The 21,595-nt window shown below is 36.3% G+C and overlaps 1 protein-coding gene across 6 annotated transcripts; it reads right to left on the minus strand.

The window, feature by feature from the left end:
- Positions 1-2,085: 2,085 nt before the first annotated feature.
- On the minus strand, positions 2,086-21,033 carry LOC121735097 (REST corepressor). 6 transcript variants are annotated; one of them, XM_042125792.1, is made up of 12 exons: positions 20,978-21,033; positions 20,746-20,885; positions 20,328-20,483; positions 20,006-20,220; positions 19,664-19,852; positions 18,290-18,367; positions 15,919-16,031; positions 15,007-15,232; positions 14,003-14,156; positions 13,229-13,381; positions 12,608-12,690; positions 2,086-3,519 (listed from the first exon to the last, which is right to left on the minus strand). In XM_042125792.1, exons 2-12 carry the CDS (start codon positions 20,849-20,851, stop codon positions 3,424-3,426), a joined length of 1,569 nt encoding a protein of 522 aa, XP_041981726.1. In that variant the 5' UTR covers positions 20,852-20,885; positions 20,978-21,033; the 3' UTR covers positions 2,086-3,423. The 6 variants fall into 6 exon arrangements, with proteins under 6 accessions (XP_041981726.1, XP_041981729.1, XP_041981728.1 ...); XM_042125795.1 differs by having other exon boundaries at positions 20,328-20,465; positions 20,746-21,027; XM_042125794.1 differs by having other exon boundaries at positions 20,328-20,480; positions 20,746-21,027.
- Positions 21,034-21,595: the final 562 nt, after the last annotated feature.

Raw genomic sequence — 21,595 nt, forward strand, 5'->3', positions numbered from 1 at the left:
ACTCGAGTCGCGAGGATTGAAACGACATCTAAAAGTTAAACTAGTCTTGACAATGATTGTATAGGTGGAAACGGGCCATACTGAAAATTGTCAAATTCAGTTTCAAGAATAGCTAAGGGTCAATTTCGTAGTTTATATCCTCTTTGGCTACGAATAATAAAAACTATCTTTGGTCAATTTATACTAGCGCAGAGTCGAAGGCGGAAGCGCATCGAAGCGAATTCCCAAAAACTGAACACAGAAAATTCATTATTCAACCTTAACTCCAGAGCACGCACACATTACTTCTGATAGACCAATCAGCGTTGGTCGGGCGCATTCGCACGAATGCACGCACCTTTTAAAAATTCTCAGAAGTAATGTGTGCGTTAACGCTTTGGAGTTAAAGTTCAATTTGTTATGTTCAGTTTTGGTAATTCGCTTCGATGCGCTTCGACTCTGCGCTAGTATAAATTGACCCTAACTTCTCCAATTCTATTTAGAGCTAATCCTAGCTCAAATTAACTTGCCTTTTATTACTCTATATAATTTACGAGAAAGCTAACGTGATAGTTAATCATCAGTTAAGTTGTAACAGGTGTAGATAAAATTTGGGCACTATTTTAAATTTTAATCCATTCAGCCCCTTGATATATCGAAATGTAAAACGATCCTTACGAACCGAATAAATGCGCACTCCTACGTAGGCGGAATCTTCGACAATGAAACGTCCTTCATGGTAGTAATATTCTTCATTGTTAACTAATTCAAAGCGATCATCACTTATTAGGTAACCACGTTATACTAAATCATCTATAGTGATGTACAGACTATGTATCGACATACGACACTCATTTATTCCAAATAAAACTTACACCTACACAAAGGAAACATGAGTGTCTAAATTTCAGAATTGGTGTCTTTTATGTGTACAAAAATATCGTGATATATCTGTCACTTAAATCTACAATGTATACAGTATTGTTACGCCTAATATCGACCAAGCATATGGCCGCAGGGCCAGCCCTATTTACAATGGCATATGAAATGATTTGGAACTGACGACCAGCCCTGGCATACTCTACATCTAATATTTCAAATTGTCTAAATGTTTTGCGATAAATCTCCTATTCTAAGCCTACAACTATTTATTAATTGCTTTTAAATATTAAAACTATCATTTAAACGTTTTATTAGTTCGTGTTACAATCTAGTTTGAGTATAATATGTTAAGTGATGGCGCAGGGCTATTTACAGAAAATTTAACTCGTTTCACTCACGCTTTAGCTTACAGTAACAGTTTGCGTAAGAGCACTATATTTACTATATAGTAAGTATTCATTTCTGTTAATGAAAAATATGAGAAACTATACTATTTTGATGCTGCTCAAACCTTACCAACGAATTTCACAACTCGGTTAAAGGGCCCATTCACGGCAGGACTGCACGGCAGTCCTGCAGTGAATGGGCCTCACTGATTGGTTCACACTCGGTGTTGCCGGCCGGAAATACCTAGTGTGAACCAATCAGTGAGGCCCATTCACTGCAGGACTGCCGTGCAGTCCTGCCGTGAATGGACCTTTTTAGACACTGATTCGAAAAAATATCGCGCGGTAATCGTGGCTTTAAAATTATCAAAACCTAGACGAATTATTTAGAATTAAAAAAAATCTCGATTTTTTTTGTAGCGATATAAATGCGCTTACACTAGTAGTTTCTTCTGGTGAGAACATTTTAAGTGCGTGTATATAAAACGCAAATTTCGTGGTAATACTTTTGCAGCACAGAAAAAAATTCAGCAAATAAATATTAAAAAATGTTTTCTTTCTACATTCTGTAGATTTAAACGCGTCACTAAAACATTTGGATAAATAGTCGCTTAAATAAATACGTTCATATCATTCTTAGCATTATTTTGAACTTAATAAACCATAATAATTTACGTGTTAAGCCTAATTATTTCATTGATATAAATTATTCTAATGATTTTTATTATAATTTTTGTCGTCATTGATCCTTAATTTTACTATTTTATTACATGTCATTTTTATTAAGTCATATAAATACAAATTTTAACCGTAACGGTAAATCTAATTTTGCTATATGAAGCCAGAAGAAGCAAACTTTATTGCTATAGAACCTTTCAAACATTTCTTTCAGTCTTAATTAACTAGGAAAGTACAATTATCTCAAAATATCAGTGTCCAAACTGAGTTTTTTCACTACACATTGTATGAATTGTGGATAACATGTGTTGGACAGTATATTTTAAAACAGTTGTAACTAGTACATATTATTTAAAACCCCTAAAGTCAATAAACAGGGACCAATTCACCATACAACAGCCACAATAAAAACCACTCCGTAAGCGTATACTCACATCACTCGTAGGAATATAATTTTAATGTAATATTTACAATAACATATACCTTTATCAGCTACTAGGAATAAAGTATAAAATTTTACGTTTATATAATTTTTTTTTACAATGGAGAGAATTAAGCTACCAACCACCTGTTAACATTGATTAATAGAAAAATTAGTTAATAACACACAAATGACCTATCGTCGAAGGTTTCAAATAGAATAACTGTTTATGGTGTCTAAATAAAAAAAATAGTTTCCCATTATTTGACATTGTGAAATTACGAAAACCTAAATATAAAATAAAGTGCTGTCCCTATTAAACCGCTATCTTCATTAAATGCTTATCGTTTTATTCTTCTCTTTCTCTATATTAAGAGCTTTGGACAAGAGTAACAGAAAGATGTTTCTTGAAATATAACATTATTTTAAGGTACTTATATAAAAGCACATACTTGTAATCATAGTAAATATAAATCTTATTTTTCAGGCTTGTATTGCATACCCAAAATCTATACAATCTCATGTTTTATTGAACTTAAATGTAACCTTACTTTAATGCCTAATATTTACACTATATACAAGCTAACTTTACTTATTTCGTAAAGTATTATTTACATCATAAGTGGTTTTATCTGAGATATTTCCATCAATGACTATTTGCAGATCGAATTTTAATCTATTGCATTAATATTATATGGCATAAAAAAATGTCTAGCCATGTTAGTGACAGAGGACAAATACAAAATTTTAATACCACCTACAATTTGCAACTGGAATCTTTTGTAAATTCAATTTTAGATGACAGACTGTAAACTATGGATTAGGTGTGTTAGCAATCAAGAGTTGGAATGTTTTAGAACTTGCTAAATAGGGGTTTCGTTAGAGGATTTTTAGCAAATTCGGCTTCTTAATTATTGTTGCTTTTGGTGGTATTTGGTTCCTCCATTCTTTAAGTATGAGCATGATCCATTTTTATCCATAGAACTCGTATGTAGGTTGGATGGAACTTGGAGATTGTACGCGGGCAGGTTATTTCCGCTTGGCGGCGTGATGGTATCACTTAGCGGTGTGATGGTATCACTTAGCGGGCTTGTGCTTGTGCGGGGGCGTGGTCGGGGGCCCGCCCTGCTCCGCGGACGCGCCAATGGCCACTCCCTCGCTGTCGACCTCCGTCTGTGAAAGAAATAGAACGCTCTTTATTTCAATAAATAAAATCTCTATTCTGTCACGTTTAAATGTAACACATGATTTACCGCAGACGACATGGTGCTTCTTAGTCCCTCGGTGGCAGGTTTGAGGAAGCTGTTAAATGTGTGTGAGGCATATGCTGAGGCACACGGTCTTATTTATAACACTAAAAAGAGCAACATTTTAATATTCCTAACGCCGAAGCAGATAGTTCGCCGTGTGCCTCCGATATGCCTCAGTGGCACTCCCTTGGAGCTGGTCAACAGGTTTAAGTACCTGGGTCATATTGTCACGAGTGACCTCACAGACGATGAGGACATTGAAAGGGAACATAGGGCGCTGGCGGGTTAGGGGCAATATGATAGCTCGCAGGTTCTCTCGCTGTACTACGGACGTTAAAACGACTCTGTTCAAAGCGTTCTGTCAGTCGTTTTATTCGGGTGGCCTGTGGCTGACATATTTGCGCCGAACCTACAGCGTCCTGCGCGTCCAATATATCTTCAGAATGCTGCTTGGGCTGCGATGGCGCTGCAGTGCGTCAAAAATGTTTGCCGAGTCTCGCGTCGACGGTTTTCACGCACTGATGCGCAAAAAAGTAGCATCGTTATTGCAGAGACTTCGTAGCAGTGAAAACAGCCTTCTGAAGGTCATTGCCTCTAAATTAGACTGTCCCATTCAAAAACACTGGATAAAGATAGAAAAAGGCTTGATTTCGTAAGTATATATATATATATATATATATATATATATATATATATACAGTGTGTAACAAAAATAAGTGATAATACTTTAGGGTATGTACGTGTTCTTTGTAGAGAGTTCACTATGAAAGTAGCAGCACTGAAAGACGAAATTTTTTTTTCACTTTTGTATGGGAAATGGCCCGAGCGTCACGAGTTTCCCCATACAAAAGTGAAAAAAAAATTTGGTCTTTCAGCGCTGCTACTTTCACAGTGAACTCTCTACAAGAAATACGTACATACCCTCAAGTATTATCACTTATTTTTGTTACACCCTGTATATATATATATATATATATATATTTAAATCGCCGAAGACTTGTTGCGTCTTTTCAAAGTCGAACCCTATGGCGTCTACCATTCCCAATGACTTTTTAATTGTTATTCGTGCGAATATAGTTACATTGCTGTCATGTGAATTCTATTGTCGACGAGAAATTTTGTTTACGTACGAAAATTAGATATTCAATTTCAAATAATTCTCGCTGGTTTTTTGCTTCCGTTCTCGATGGAAATCATGTGACACATTGTATATTTTTGTATTCGTTCCATGCATTTAATCGTTTTTCCTACATCCATTTAAATGTATGGTTATATTGATACCGTATATTGTACTATATTAATTCCATGCATTCTACTAATTAAATGACTCCTTACTATATTTGAGATTATATCGGTACCGTATATTATTTTTTTATGTACGCCATAAACTGTTGAGTTTGTTGCTTCCTCCTAACCTTATATGTTATATCGATACATACATAGGTACCTATATAATAGATCCCAATAAATTCATTGCGTGATGTGGTCTCTGTCTACCCCAATGAGGGACAGGAGTGACGATATGTATGTATAAATAGAGAATCATCCCTCTTTATGAAGTCGATTAAAATGAAATACTTATTTCTATAACTTGGAGTACATAACAGACATTAAAAACAAGTTATCCCTATATTACATAGATTAATTAAATTTTAAATTATAATTAGGTAAGTCCGCTAGGCTAACTAAAAAATATTAAGAATAATTATGATAGATATGATCATTTTATTTATGTGAGCGTGTTTCTTCTGAACTTAAGTATGAACACAAAATAAAACAATTGTTTCGGTAGTAGGTATTTTTAAGTTTTATTGTTTAAAATCAAGTAGGTACAATAATAAACCCGTAGTCATAATAATCAAAGTGTCGGACAAATCAAATACACCGAAATAGGAACATAAAAGTAATTTAAGAAATTAACAATTTTAAGAACGACCAGTTGAGAGGCTAATTTACTGTGACATTGACTATAGTTAACTTGTGTATGTAAGCAATACTAGTTTTCAATCGTGGCTCTGCCCACGTGACAAGTTGATAAAATTTAACAAATTGAAATTCGTTATTAGCCGTTTAGGCGTTAAAAAAATAAAACAAAAATGCTTAGAAAAATATTAACCTGAAGAATCACATATCAGACATACCTATCAGTACAAAGTCTCAAAAAAAGGCCCTTTAGGCGTCGAAAAGAAAAATAAAAACGTTTAAAAAATTATTAACGTACCTATCAAAAATAAGATAAAACAGTCCAAAATCTCAAAAAATTACACAACTACACAAAAATTACACAACAATATATTATATACTTTGTTTGTAAATTTAAATTATGGTTATTATCTATAATAGTACCTATTATTTCTGTTTATTTGTTTTGTACAAAAAGAGGACGGTATTTGATTATAATACAAGTTCACAATAATAATAAATTTTTTCGTAAGTAGTTGGTTAACGCGCGCGCGTAAGCAAACACGACGCGACGTTGCGTTCTGTGCTGTGATAGTCATAGTCAATCATGGTTGTCGTGATTGATGTAGATCGTTTCGATCGTTTTTTGTATTGTTTATTGTATCTTCTTCTTCCTAGTCGTATCCTCATGGCTGAGGGACGTGACCACCAAAATTTGCTTTTTGGGATAGGGAGAGCAACTTGTCTCTATTTTTGGCCTGATGAAATGCCTCCTGGAACGTGCAGTCAGCAGCCTTGACAATCGCGTCTGTCCATCGTGTAGCCACTCTGCCTCTGCCTCTTTTCCCCTCTAATTGCCCAGCTAGTATGAGACTCTCAAGATTATTAGGCTCCCGGCGGGCTATGTGGCCAAAAAAGGCAAGTGATCGTTGTAGACAAAGCGTGGACAGGCGGGTGGTAATTTTGAGTTGCTGAAGTATAGACGTGTTGGTCCGGTGTGCGGTCCAAGGGATGCCGAGCATTTTACGCCAGCACCACATTTCAAAAGCGTCAATCTTAGCTCGAGTACGTGCTTTTAGTGTCCATGTCTCGGAGGCATATAAAAATATTGAAAAGATTAGGGAACGCATTAGTGTTATTTTTGTGCTACGATAGATGTTCTTATTCTTCCATATCTTTTCTAAGCGCCCAACCGCAGATTTAGCCATCTGAGCCCGTCGGACAACCTCCCTCTCGCAGTTACCATTGTTGCTAATCAACGATCCCAGGTAGACAAACTCCTCTACGGGTTGGAGATCTTGTAGTAAGGATGTCTTTTGTATTTGGTTCAGCTTATCGACGTACATCAGTTTGGTTTTATTGCGATTGATTTGGAGGCCAAAGTCTCGACTAATCTTTTCGAGCCGCGCTAGAAGTTCAGCAAGTTTCACTTCGCAAGTACTTATAAGCGTGGTGTCGTCAGCGAACCTTAGGTTGTTGAGAAGGTATCCGTTAATTTTAATACCATCCTCCCAATCTTCCAACACTCGACGCATTATATATTCGCCTACGAGGTTGAACAGCTGTGGAGAGAGGATGCAACCCTGTCTGACACCACGCTCTGTAGCAAACGGCTCTGACAGATCATTGTCTAATCGCACCCTTGATCGACCTTCCAGATAGAGGTTTTGTACCAAAAATATGAGATGATCGGGGACGCCCAACTCTCTCATCACCTGCAGCATTTTGGACCAGACGATGCAGTCAAAGGCCTTAGCGTAATTCACAAAACAGAGTACTATTGGGACATTGAATTCTCTGCTCTTTTCTATCAGCTGACGGATGTTTAGGATTTGTTCTCGGGTACCCCTGCCCTTTACGAATCCCGCCTGCTCTTTGGATATCTGTCTAGTTATATAGTGTGCCAATCTGTTGTTTATAACATGGAGAAGAATCTTACTGGCGTGTGAAATTAGTGAGATGGTCCGATAATTTCCACACTTTTTAGTCGACCCTTTCTTATGTAGTGGTATCACGAGAGATTCTGTCCAATCGTCTGGCCACTGTCCTGTTCTCCATACTTTAAGACATATTGAATGCATTACTCTGATTCCACACTTACCCAAGCTCTTAAGCACTTGTGCCTGTATACGATCTCCACCGCAAGCTTTTGTTTTTAGCTTATTTATAGCTGCTTCTACTTCATGGAGAACGATGTCGGGTTCTTTATCTGTAAAATCTAATCTAGTGTCAGGTTCATCAGCGTCATATTTGTACAGGTCTTGGCAGTAGTTCCTCCATCTTGTCATCACTTGGTTCTTGTCTAAAATCAGGTTACCCTTTTCATCTTCTATGTTCCAAGATTTTGATTTTCGTTCCCGTGTGAGAATTTTTAACTTTTGGAACATGTCTCTTGGATGTAGGGTATCAGAGTGTGTTTGTATATCTCTACATATATAATTGATATATGCATTCTTGTCATGTCTACAGAGACGCTGTACTAGTGAGTCAAGTTCAGAGTATCGCTGTTGTTCTTCCTTTGAACGAATTCCTCCAGTCTTTAGAGCCTCTCTTTGTGCGATTGCCTCCCAAGTGGTCATCCACTCAGATCTAGGGTGTTTTACTTTCCGTCCATTTGTGATTTTTTTAGTTGTCTCTTCTAATGCGGCCTTAAGCTGATTCCATGATGTATTGGCTGAGTCAAATGGGCAATACGTTTCACTGTCCAGTCGAGTTTGTAGTGTGTCCTCAAAAGCTTTCGCTTCTTGTGTTAGAAGAATATTTTTGGATGGTGGAGGCTTTGAAACTACTTTGAGGCGGACTCTGTATTGAGCTATTAACAGCTGATGGTCGCTGCCACAATCTGCACCCGGAAAAGTCTTTGAGAGAGTTATGCACGACTTCCATCTGCTGCTGATTAATATGAAGTCAATCTGATTTTTATGACCTGTTGGCGATCGCCATGTCCATAATCGTCTTGGATGTTGTTTATATGCCGTGTTAGTTACGAATAGTCCTTTTTCAATGCAAAACTCTAACAACATCTCACCTCGACTGTTGCAGGCGCCTAAGCCGTATTCCCCAATAACATTCCTTAGGTGTTGATCATTATCAGTGTGCCCTATCTTAGCATTAAAGTCTCCCAGGATGATAGTACATTCCTTCTTTGGTAACGCTTTGCAGGTTAATTCTAGCTCGTGGTAAAATTCCTCCATCTCTTCTTCGGTGGCTGCAGTGGTCGGCGCATAGACCTGTACAAAGTTAATTGGGTGTGGATGGGCTGAAATTTTTAAGGATATAATTCTATTGTTGATGGTATTATACCCCAATACCTTGTCTCGTAGCCAGCTAGCAACTATGAAGCCCACACCACTAAAACTATTGTCTTGCCTGTCAGAGTAGATTACCATATTTCCTTCAGGAGTGATGTGGTATCCGTTATCTTTGACATGGGTCTCACTCAATCCTAGTATAGCCAGATTATAGCGCTCCATCTCCGCTTCAACAACTTCGATTTTTCCTGGCCTTAAAAGTCCACGGACATTCCAGGTTCCTATTGTTATTGCCCTTCCCTTGGGTGTTAGTTTGCTAGAGTAAGATGTTATGTTTCCAACTGCAGCCGGTAGCCAATTTCACACCAGTCGGCCCGGAACTAAGCTGGCGCCAAGCGTTAGTCGGGTCGCATGACATCATATTATCTCTGGTGGCGTTCTTAATCATGGTGGTTTTCTTGGGATTATAGTCGCGGTAGTTTCCCGTTGCTTTCCGCGCTAGACTTTTTGAGGGTATTTAGTCCTCAAGGCCACTACTGCCTAGGAGTCAGGTTATCATATCCGCCGCCTGAGACTCGGCGTTGTTACTCGTTTAGCACCACCCGGGGGACACGTGTAGGGTAGTAAAAGGTAATTCCTACGGACGCGAGTAACCACCGCCCCCGTTTATTGTATCAAGTTTGATTAATTTTAAACATTGATTTGATTTGTAATCTAATTTTAATTGCCTAAAATGTAAAATCAGCGATATGCGATCAGTAGTTGGGAAAGGGTCCGGTGGCTTTAACACAGGTTATGCTGTAACCTAGCTAAGCTGCCGGTTGCGATCTTAACATTCTAATATAAAAAACCATTGAAAATAAAATAATTTGCATGTTGTAATTGTCTAGATTAAGGTTTTTATGTTATCGAGCTGAACAAAAGTACATTATTATTATTATTATAAGTATGCCATCACAGTTACTATAAATCTTGTCAAGGGTGTCGATTTATGAATGAACAAAGTCAAGATTTAAAAAAAATCTCAGAACACTGTACAGTGTACAGCCTAGCCCATGACCCGGTAACCACTTGACGTTGAGTTTCGATGCACTTTGGGCTATTTTCTCATTACCGTGGCTTTCTAATAGCGAAAGAATTATTTAAATTGGTTCAGTAGTCTCGTAACTCGTAAGTTAAATAGTAATAAGCAAACGATTAAATATTTCGTCTCTACAATATTAGTAAGTATAGATATTTAAAAATACATTAGTCCCAACCCAATTCGCAGTCTAAACTCACTCACTGATGGGCTTTTGTTTAAAATATACAATAGGTAAGTACTTATCAAAGAAAATCATATACGTAGGTATGTAGGTAGGGATATAGTAGTTAATACAATCGATCCAAAATACTTTTAGACAGGTAAGTATGTAAACAGTTCAACAACAAACAGGACACTGGACGTCAGGATAAATTAAATATTTAATAAATTGTAAATTGCATATTTATTTGTAAATAAATATGCTGCACCAGAAAAATGAAGATTTATAAAAAGATTTTATGTTCTTTCGTTTCATAGGTAGAACAAAATTATTTGTAATAATATTGATATTATTCTTGGTCGTTGCACCACAATTAAAACATTTTTTTTGTATTACAAAATGGGTCGACGGCCAAGGCCATTTTATTTTGTCTTTAAAATAGTTTTTAAAATCACTTCTTTTAAAAAAAACGATCTACATCAATCACGACAACCATTGACACGACAATCTAACACTGAAAGAATTTTTCAAATCGGACCAGTAGTTCCTGAGATAAGCGCGTTCAAATAAGCCCTTTCAAATAATTTCCCTCCGTTTTTTCCACATTTTCCTCTATTTCTTCGCTTCTATTATTCTTAGCGTGATAAAATATTGCTTATAGCCTTCCTCGATAAATGGGCTATCTAACACTGAAAGAATTTTTCAAATCGGACTAGTAGTTCCTGAGATTGACGCGCTTGACGCGTTCAAACAAACAAACAACCTCTCCTGCTTTATAATATTGAAGTGTAGATAACATTTTTACTACTTTTCTTACTATTCTACTACTATTTTTCGAAAATGTGTCAAATAACTACCTAATTGTAATACCGACATTGCATCGATTCGATATATTTGTTCCTGTTTTCCTGAAATACAGTTACAGATTTAATCATTATTCTGAATGATCGTCGTTTTAGGGCTATTCAGGAAGGAAAATGAGGAATTCACTAAATTCGTTTATAATTAAGTATTGATATAAAGAAAATTATTAAGAACTTAGAAATGTTGCGGGCCTTTATAACTTGGTATAAAAAAAGTAGTGAAAAACAGACAAATGTTGGCACAGTCGAGAAATGTAAATGACGTCTTATTTGGAAATTTTTGTAGAACGTATTTCAAAGAGAGAGAGAGAGAGAGCATAAAACGAAGACCTCTATCCACACCAAAGCACTGCGATCAAATAAAGTGAGCCAGCAGATTTTATCGCAAAATAGGTTTCAACCCGTCACGTTGAGTATATCGGCAAGGCATTCAAAACAAACAATGCGCAGGACAATGACGCGAATTTTATGAACATTTTAAAAATATAATTTTTAGTTATTTAATGTAAGTTGATGTGTTATTTGTTGGTATCGGATTCTTCTCTTCTTTATCTTCAAATTAACATTAAATTTTTAATCCTTTCTAGCTCATTTTTTTTATAAATAATAAATTGTAAGCGGCAGTATCGAAACGACACGCAAAAATTTCATAATTTGGTACTTTTTTTTATAATAACTTTTGAAATATTAACTCTACTTTCAAATAGTTTTAGCAGCATTTTTGTAAGTTAATTAGACATTGAAATGTGTAATGTTACATCAAATTTACGAAGGCGTTGTGAACCCAACTTTGAAGACATGAATTTAGTCTCTCTCAAATATTCGCCCCACTACACAATATTTATACCACAAGCGTCATTACGTCCGCGCTGGCCGGCAAAAAATATAAACAAAAACATGCCCTTGCATGTCGCGTGCGAACTCCGCCCCCTCGCCTCTGTCACCCCCGCGTCTCCTCTGGGACGATGTCGTTTTGTGGGACGTAATTAAATCACACATTAGAATTGATAAAAACTTTTATTATATACAGGAATCCACATTATCGGCGTGTTATACGTAAACAAAGTATCGAATATACGCCACTGATATACGGCGCACAGTAGCGACCTCCAAAATTCGCGCGCCAAATAGCGGAACTAAGAAATACGCCGAAAAGCACTCCGGTGACAAAACAACGTCCATGCCAATATTTCACCCAGCCATTGTACTAACCCTAACACTACTTCTGGCTGAATTTGAGAGATGGTCAATCTTGCGTCCGTATACAGGATGCAACAAGTCAGTCGGACGCAATATCATCGGTAAAAACCGCCATGTAGGACGCAATATCAACTCCGGGGTGGAAATATATATATATATATATATATATATATATATATATATACAGGGTGTAACAAAAATAAGTGATAATACTTGAGGGTATGTACGTATATATATATATATATATATATATATATATATATATATATATATATATATATATATATATATATATATATATATATATATATACATATATATACTGATTTGATACTACAAAAAAACTACTAACATACTTCTTCTTCTTCTTTACAAATGGCCGACTCAGTGAGTTGCCAATGTCAGAGTGGTTTGAAAGACTTTGCTCTATGAAATGAAGGTCTGGTGAATACTTATCTAAGCTAATTGTTACTAACTGTCACTAACAAATCTATGGACAAAATTAGTCTGAAATAAAGTTTTATTTATTTATTTATAATATCATAAAGTACCTTTTCATCCTTAGCTGTCTGCGGTGATTTAGTGCCATTGTTTGTGTCGACGTCGTTTTCTGTTGATTCTGTGTTCATAATGCCTGGAAAAGAAAACCTTCTTTAAAATAATATTATAAACTTCGGAAAAATAACCTAAAAATCTAAAGGAATCGTAAGTTCAAACTTAGAAATCTGCTAGTGCGGGTTGTTTCATACACATTACGTCTCTGACACCTCCGTGGTCCAGTGGTTTAGAGCGCGGCTCTTGATTCGGAGGTCGTGGGTTCGATTCCCGCGTTGGAAACATGTTATTTCCAAGTTTGGTTAGGACAATGCAGGGTGATCACCTGATTGTGTGACAAGTAAGATGATCCATGAGTCGGATGGGCATGTAAAAAGTCGGTCCTGCGCCTGATCTCTCGCCAGTCGTGTCGATCTTCCGTCCCACTGGGTTATGAGAGTAAAGGAAGAGAGAGTGCTCCTGTGTACTGCGCACACACTTGGGCACTATAAAATTACTCCTGCGCAACTGGCCTGGTTTCAATTAAACCGGCCACCGTCACCGAAACTGGTGTGGGAGTTATTATATCCTTGTCTAGTACTACTAGTCTCTCTCCGTCGATTCTTCGGGGAACTTACCAGCTTGTATATGATTGGCATTGCCGCGGTCCGCCTCGTGCTCGCGCAGCACGGCGTCCAGGTTGTAGCGGCGGCGGTACGAGATGAAGAACGTGCGCACGTGCGCCTCCGACTTCGTGCCCAGCGTCTCCGCTATCGCTTGGAAGTCCTTGCCTGTAACATAAGATGGTGTGAGTTTGTTAAAAAAACGAAAAAAAAATAGGGACGCAATGCCTAGAGACGACTCTAATTTAACAATATAAAAGACATTGCGTGAGTACAACACGCACGCCGCACACGCATGCTTTGAATCATCAAATATCAATTCTTTCGTTAGAACTGATGCTCAATTCAAGAATTGTATATCTAGTCTAGACTTTAAGTAACCAGGACAATTGTGTCCTGTGTCCCGTGGGCCATTGGGCCCACGCAACGATGGCCCGATGGCACGATGGCCCACTGCAGGCCACGCCATTGCGCGCCACGTCTGGAAATTGTCTGCCGTCATACACCATTATCGCGTCTACACAATGGTGATGGCTTGTAGTAGTCCAGCAATCAGCATGGACCATTGTAAAGGGGCACCTTTACAGATAAGTCATGACAAGGCATGTCAAAACGAAAAGTAATAGCGCCTAAACTGCTTTACTAACATTAGAAAGGAAAGGCACCAGTTTGATATAAAGTGTCGAAATATTAATTACAGATATTTTGGGCATTCTGTCTATTGCTTTAAATATAAAGTCGTATTGGAGACAAAGGCCTTTCTGTTGTTCACCATCTTTTGTTACATACCATATTTCCTGACAGCCGTGACAGCCATAAGCAGCTCCTCATTAGTCCAACGAGAGTTGACCTTAGCCGGAGGCTCTCCAGGTCTCAATTCCTCCACCCCACTGTCTCCCACTTTCCGCTTCATAGCGCTCAACTGCTGTTTATTTTGCTGGACCTGCAAGCATTATTTGTTATTGATTGTTCTAGAAAAAAAAGTACTAGATTTAGTGCATATCTGGATTATCCAAAGTTTTCACTGTGGTAAAATGGTAGGGGAAGTGTTAAAAATAAATAGGACATGTGTACAGAATATATTTGTTAATCAGAACGGATCACACTCCCCGCAACATCACTGTATGTGCAGTTATTAGTTGTAATTTAGTTCATACGCATTCTGCATCGTTAAGTCAATGTCACATAGAATCGAAGTTCATTTTAATTTGCTTCCATTAATACACACGAGTTTTAACGTAAGGGTGGGAATCTACTATACCCGGCCCACTGTGAGAAGCCACAACTTCACAAGAGACATTTTATCAGTCTGACAAATAGAATGTGATTAAAGTCTGGTTGGATTTTTATTTTACTCCCTTACTAATAAAGATATTTACGCAGCTGGCTTTGTCTATCACGTGACTTTCAAATGTGTTAGAAAGAGACATACAGATATTGTATCTAGTTATTGGCTGCGTATGTATTCTTATTAGTAAAGTACTGTAGATTGAATTATCGACTATACCAGAGGTTCTCAAACTTATTTTGTCTACCGCCCACTTTAAGAAAAATTATATTAGGAGCTAAACACCCCCCTGTTTTAATTTAAAATCCAGATGCATCAAGATGAAATAAATTACCCCCCAAGCCTCTACGCAAGGCCCCCATTTTTTCCGGGTCCCACACCGCCCCTCTTCAGACCTTCAACGCCCACAAGGGGACGTTGTCGCCCACTTTGGGAAAGGCTGGACTAGACTGTTGTTCTCCGCTCCCTATACGTATGGTTGCTCACAGTGGCGGGCACGTCTTACTTGTCTCTTATACGACACGATCTCCCTGTCCATGGCCTTGAGTATGGCCTCGCCGCGGTTAACGTGGCCGGGCTGCGGCGCGTCGGCGGGCTGCGGCCCCGTCGCCATGGCGACCAAGTCGTCGTGGTTGATGTATATGCCGCGGGGCAGGCGGTGCTTGACGCGCGGCTTGCCCGGCCCGCGCCGCCCGCTCGGCCCGCACAGGGGCCGCATCGTGCCCGTACGTCTGCACAGTACCGCCACGTCAGCGAGCGCTAAGCCCCGCCTACTAGACTAGCTCTAGCTTTTTTTTCATATATTTGCTTTTTTTTTATTTCTCAAAAATAATTAGGTGAAAGAGATTTTAACTGTTAAGGGAAATTTCGAGAACGTTAACGATGTTAGGGTCGGGCAGTTATCGATGCTAAATATCGATAAATGTTATGAGTTAATAAACAGACTCTCGATTTTGTGAAATATCATTTTTTTAATTTCAAGAAGGGGAAATTTAATCACTACACTACTAATTGTTCTGATATATCGATATTTAAAATAAATAAGACAACATTATAATATATTTTACATTAAATAAATAATTATTGCAGATTACAAACTTGCACAATAGTATTAAATATCGATATACCTAAAGATTTAGTTATTTAAATGCAAAAAAAACAAACTTTAAGAGATTATTTCACGATGGTCAAACTTTGAAGTGTCTAAAGCAAGTTTTTAACTTTTAATATACTTACTCTAGTTTTCGGAACGAAAATTTAGGTGATTAAATTATACAATAATTGCTCAATTTTTCTTGTTAAATTACTTCAAATATTATATTATAAATCATACAAGAGTTAAAAACTCCTATTAGACAACGCAACCGCGTGGCAAACATTGGGAATGTAATAAAAGGGAATGCGTAATATTACCGACCTGGCGTGCACTAGGCATGCCTGGCACAACTTCTGGGTGTTGTGCGCTGTGGTCTGGGAGCACAGAATGCCGCAAACAGTGCACCTTTTTTCCGCCTCTCCGCCGCCATCCTCCTACACCCCAATCAATGTTTTACTAACCCATCTTTAAACGTGTACTGTGATACAAAATATCGATATGATAATAGAACAACACTAGCCAACTTTAATATTTACATTTAAAAGATGTTACGATGAGATATATCGATATTTTGCTTGCACATCCCTAGTGTGACCCGTACACTTCGTTTAAAAACCCTTTAGAATATATTCTGCACACATTTGGAACTATAATCTAGGGGGTACTTAAAGGAAGCATGCGGGAGCACAGGTTATATAGGAAAAGGTGAACTGATTGAAAGGGAATTGTGAATACAGATAAAAAAATTAAAATATTTGAACCTCTAACTGTAATTTTGTACTTATAATATAAAAAAAACTAAAATAATATTATGGTTTAAGAACATGATTAGTGCAATAATGATTTTTTTTTATTATGAACAATAATGCTAGTTACTGTGGAAAGAATAAAAATGCAGAGCAGTTAAATAAATAAAAGCATGTTTATAAGCGGCAAATAATTGTGTAAATAGTAAATACCATTTATTTGAACAAAATTGAAATATTTCAGTTCATGTGTTACCATACGCATTAGTAAACAATTTTACAATATTACATATATTGTAAAATTGTTTACTAATGCGACCAAGAAGTATAATAAATTGCTCAACAATGTATGTGCATGAATCACCATCACTAGCACTGATATTGAGAGTGAAAATCATGATTGCATAAGTTTGCAGTATATTGATAATGATGATTGCTTAAAAACGTGACGACTGACGAGTTTATTTGACCTTAGACATGAAATGCTAACATTTAAATTGTATAAAAATCGAGTAGATACATTTGATGTTTCTTGAAAATATTTATGAGATTATATTAAGTATAAAAATTGGAGTAAAAATTTTTAAATCTGAATATGCAATCTGCATAATGCATCCATTTTTTGTGTGCAGTGTAAGTAAATTTTGAAAGTACCTAGTAGTGTTATTGAAAGTCCAAAGTTTAGAATTTTTTTTTTCTAAACTTTGGACTTTCAATAACACTCCTTTTTATTTAGCAAGAAGTTGAAATACTACTTAATATACATTTAATTTCCTACAAAAGCTACTTGAATCAAATATATACTCTGCAACTAAGAATTCTAAAATGTATAGTTTCTCCAAACATAAAACAGAAATATGACAATAACGATGTTGGATTATTTAAGCATTGTAAAATTTTACCGATTTTTACGAAATTTAAGTATACTGTGTTAAAAGAACAATATTTTAATGAAAGTTTAAAAGTATTAACTGAACACCCTGTAAGAACTCGAGCAGTCACACATAACCGGCTCCTGACGACTCGAGCCTGCAATAGGTACGGCGAGCGAACTACCAGCTATATAGTTCCGCGCCTTATCAATGAGTTACCTAAAGATGTAACAAATAACTTAACTGAGAATAACATCAAATCTAAACTAAAAACCTATTTTCTTCAAACAAACATTTAAGTACCAAATATTTATCTATCTTGTTCCTAATTACTAACGTATAAAATAACTTTATAGTACCAACTGCTAATATAATATTTTGTAGTTTGTTTAATTTATAACCACACCTGTGAATAGGACTGTATCGCAGCATTGCACAAACCTTATTGGTTTTTAATGCTGTTTAAATTTAGTTTAATAACTGTATGTCTAACTTGATAAATAAATTTTTTTGCTCTATATCAGTAATGGCAACAGGTAGGTAATTGAATTTTTCTCAAAGTCTTTAGTTATATGTTTACTTTAATATTTAATAATAATATTAAAATAAAATGAAAAATTAAGGGGGGTTCCCAATGGGAACCCCCCTTAATGTGTTTTTTTGTATGGGAACTTCCCATACAAAAAAACACATTTTGGCATTTTGCTCTATAATGGTACAGAACCGTTCGTGCGCGAGTCCGCCTTGCACTTGGCCGATTTCCTTTACTTATTAAATTCAAAACATTTTCTGAGAGACTTGCCAAACTGTCCTATGAGATATCCTATCCTATACATATAAAATGAGAGATGAAGCTTGCGAGTCCCTAAGATTGAGACATTGGTTAATATGAGTTTTATAATATGAACCAAAAGTAATTCATCGCAGTGCAGCCATGACAATGATAATGACAAGAAAACAGACTTTTACGATTTTAGAACAGCCACTAGGACACACAATATATAGACAAGTGAGGAAAGGTAAGAAGACACTGAACATCCAAAAGGAAGTATGATCGTGGGACGAGCAACCCACCTCGCTATTCTGTGCAGCCCGGAGAGTCGGACCAAACGCCTTCCCTCCTCTCACTATACCACGGTGGAAAGTCCACTTCTGTCATTATTAATAGATACTCTGTCATTATCAAATCCATCTCATCCCCAGCTTTAAAAAAATCGCTAAACGCAAGATGCCTATTTACAGGTTGTAACAAAACTAAGTGATAATATTTTAGGGTGTGTACATGTTCCTTCAAGGTGTATCAATCGTTTGCTGTTCTCACTCACACTTAGAACAGCAAACTATCGATACACCTAGAATAAGTTGGAGGAGGCCTATACTGTGCAGTAAACAGATAATAAAAAGAAATATGTTGTAGGATATTATAGGAAATTAGAAATTAGAATCATCTAGGATTAAGTAAATAAACAAAACAAAATGTCATATAAAATATGTTATCTGAATAAAGGCTATTATAATTATTATTATTACATGTTCCTTGTAGAGAGTTCATTGTGAAAGTAGCAGCGCTGAAAGACCAAAATTTTTTTTTCACTTCTGTATGGGGATACTTGTGACACTGGGGCGCTTGTCCATACAAAAATGAAAAAAAAAATTTGGGTCTTTCAGCACTGCTACTTTCACAGTGAACTCTCTACAAAGAACACATACACACACTTTAAAGTATAATCACTTAGTTTTGTTACAACCTGTATATAAATAGTTAGTGTTTATATAATTCTGGTGTATTATTTTTCCTGAATGGGTACCTATCACTGGTTTTCAACATTACTGTGACAATTTCCAGCTTTCTTACTAGAAATTAATTTTCGGCTGAATATGCACCTCCAAAACATTTTATGTAGTAAAAAGTATGCCTAAACAAATTGGGTATAAAAAAAAACTTAAAGTATATTAATGGATAGATACTTACAGGAAAGGAATAATCAAAAATTACAATTCATTGCTATGTGTAGAAAAAGCAGTAAAAATGTAGTCAATTTATTTAGGTATTGGTATTTTTGTAGTGCATATTGACTATTGAGGGATACATAGTCCAGTGGAGAAGCAAATAGAAATTCATACATTGGCTTATTACTACTTGTTTCCTTCTTTGGCATAAGTATACTGCTGTCTCTTTTCACACATAGGATGAGAGTGTGATAGCACTATTTTTATGCCCAATTGGACAAGTAATCATAAATCATGGACAAATTTCTATTGAACTAGAGTACTTATTGGAACAAGCTTCAAAAATCTACTCTGCATTTCTATTGAAAAAAACCACAATTTTAAAATTGGACAATCCAGATATACTTTTTACTTCATGGTCTTCTATGTGAGAAATGGAAATACAATAAACCTAACAGAACTAACAAACAAAATTGTTGGAGTAAGTATTATACATACCTTATCATCATTGTCGGAGTCTTTGTCAGAGCCGCCCGGTTCCGATCCAGCTCCCGACTCCCGTTTACCAGTTCCAGAGCCAGTAGCGTTTCGACCCTCACTCACTACGTCCATCAGAGATGTTCTTGCCCTTGTCTTTTTCCAGGAGTAATAATACTTCACTAAGGATGCTATCGATTTATCTGGAAGCTAAAAAAGATTGTTTATGAGTCATGGAAAATTTTAAATAATATGCATTACAAGCTTTGAAAAACAGTTAGCTAATAATACATATTAAATAGACATTTTTATTATTTAAAGTTACAAAGAAATATGACAGTTAAGCCCAATAATAATAATTACCATTTGTCGAATTCGATGAAAGCTTTTTCCATGAAACTGAAATGCTTGTTCAAACAACACCTTATCTTCAACAGTCCATTCATCAGGGAATGGTGTAAAATTAGCAAGATCCATGGACGCTCTATTGAGGTCATGTTTATGCCAAAACAGCATACCCAATGCTTGTTCCCCATTGTAGCCATATTTCTCTTTTGCTGTTGTTATGTATTCATCCACTAAAAAAGTAATAATGTCAAATACCCAAAATATTTAAATTTGTATTTTAGCTTTCCTTTCAGAAGACATGATAGACAAGACATCGATATTATAAACCAAGACTTACATTTGATGTCTGAGATATCTGATGTTGGTGACCACACAAGCAATGCTCTGTCGGATATCTGGTCTGGTTTTCGTTGCTCCACCGGTTCCAGGTCAGGACATACAGCTTGGAAATCTCGACCCACTCTTATTTTCTCAGCTGCAAATGGCACTACTGCTTGGTTTGGGTGTGACAATTTTGATGAGATGAACGCAGCATGAAAGCAAATGAAAAAGCACAAAATTAAAGCATGATATGAAATAAATAAATTTATAGTGATAGGACTTGTGAACCTGTGAACAGACTCCGCAGAAGCAGACTGTTCTGATCATATGCGAATAAGCCTCGATGAGATGATACCTATACTTACTTACTTACGGGTAGACACTAGACGCCCACAAAAAAACTTTCAGAAATAAAATGTTTTCGTCTTACTTACCGTTTTCATCTTCAGAACTTGAGTCAGGACTTCCATGGCCATTGGGGCTTGGTCCTCTCGATCGTTTCCCATTTCGAACATCACTACTGCGTTCAGCGAGAACCATGATTATCTCCTAATTCACTGTTTTTCGAAAGAACCTTAAAACACAATATTTAGATATTCATTTGCACAATATGTTACTCGTGATTAATTACGTCTAATAAAATTATTTATTTGCGAAGCTTCGCACCTAAATTCAAACGTGATTCAAACCACCGCATCAATAATTTGACAACGATATTGCCACCATGTTGTAATGTTTCATTAGTTGGCGTCCGTAGATTTAACATTCACTTTGAAAATCTTGAAAACAGTCGGTTTCTTTATTATTTCGCTATATTTAAAAATACGAAAATAAATATTTACATAATATTATCCATATGTAGGTCATTATAATTCAATAAAATAAGAATATTTTTAAGTTTGAGTAAAATTCAATCTTTTTCTTTACCGGCTACACTTAACATACGGACGCTGGAAAATGACTCAATACATTAAGATTTAAAGTATTATCTTCATTTGCAATATTTTCCTGCTTAATCTCACTATGATTTCACATACATGAATTCTTATTTTTCAATAATAACTTCAAAAATGTGGAAAATGCCTGTAGAATGCTAAAATAATTTTATATTTAATTTACATTCTTGTCTTGGTGGTTTACTTTTTTCGACAAAAGATGGCGCTTACACTCCCAGTTTGTAACCGTCTATAAAAATTACTAGCTGTACCGGCAAACATTGTTTTGCCAAAAATGATTTTCCCTGTTTTTATACTTTTCTTTTGAAGTTTTTTTTTTAATTATTTT

Source organism: Aricia agestis, chromosome 16, assembly GCF_905147365.1.
Source record: "Aricia agestis chromosome 16, ilAriAges1.1, whole genome shotgun sequence".
In the NCBI taxonomy this organism is placed as follows: Eukaryota; Metazoa; Arthropoda; class Insecta; order Lepidoptera; family Lycaenidae; genus Aricia; species Aricia agestis.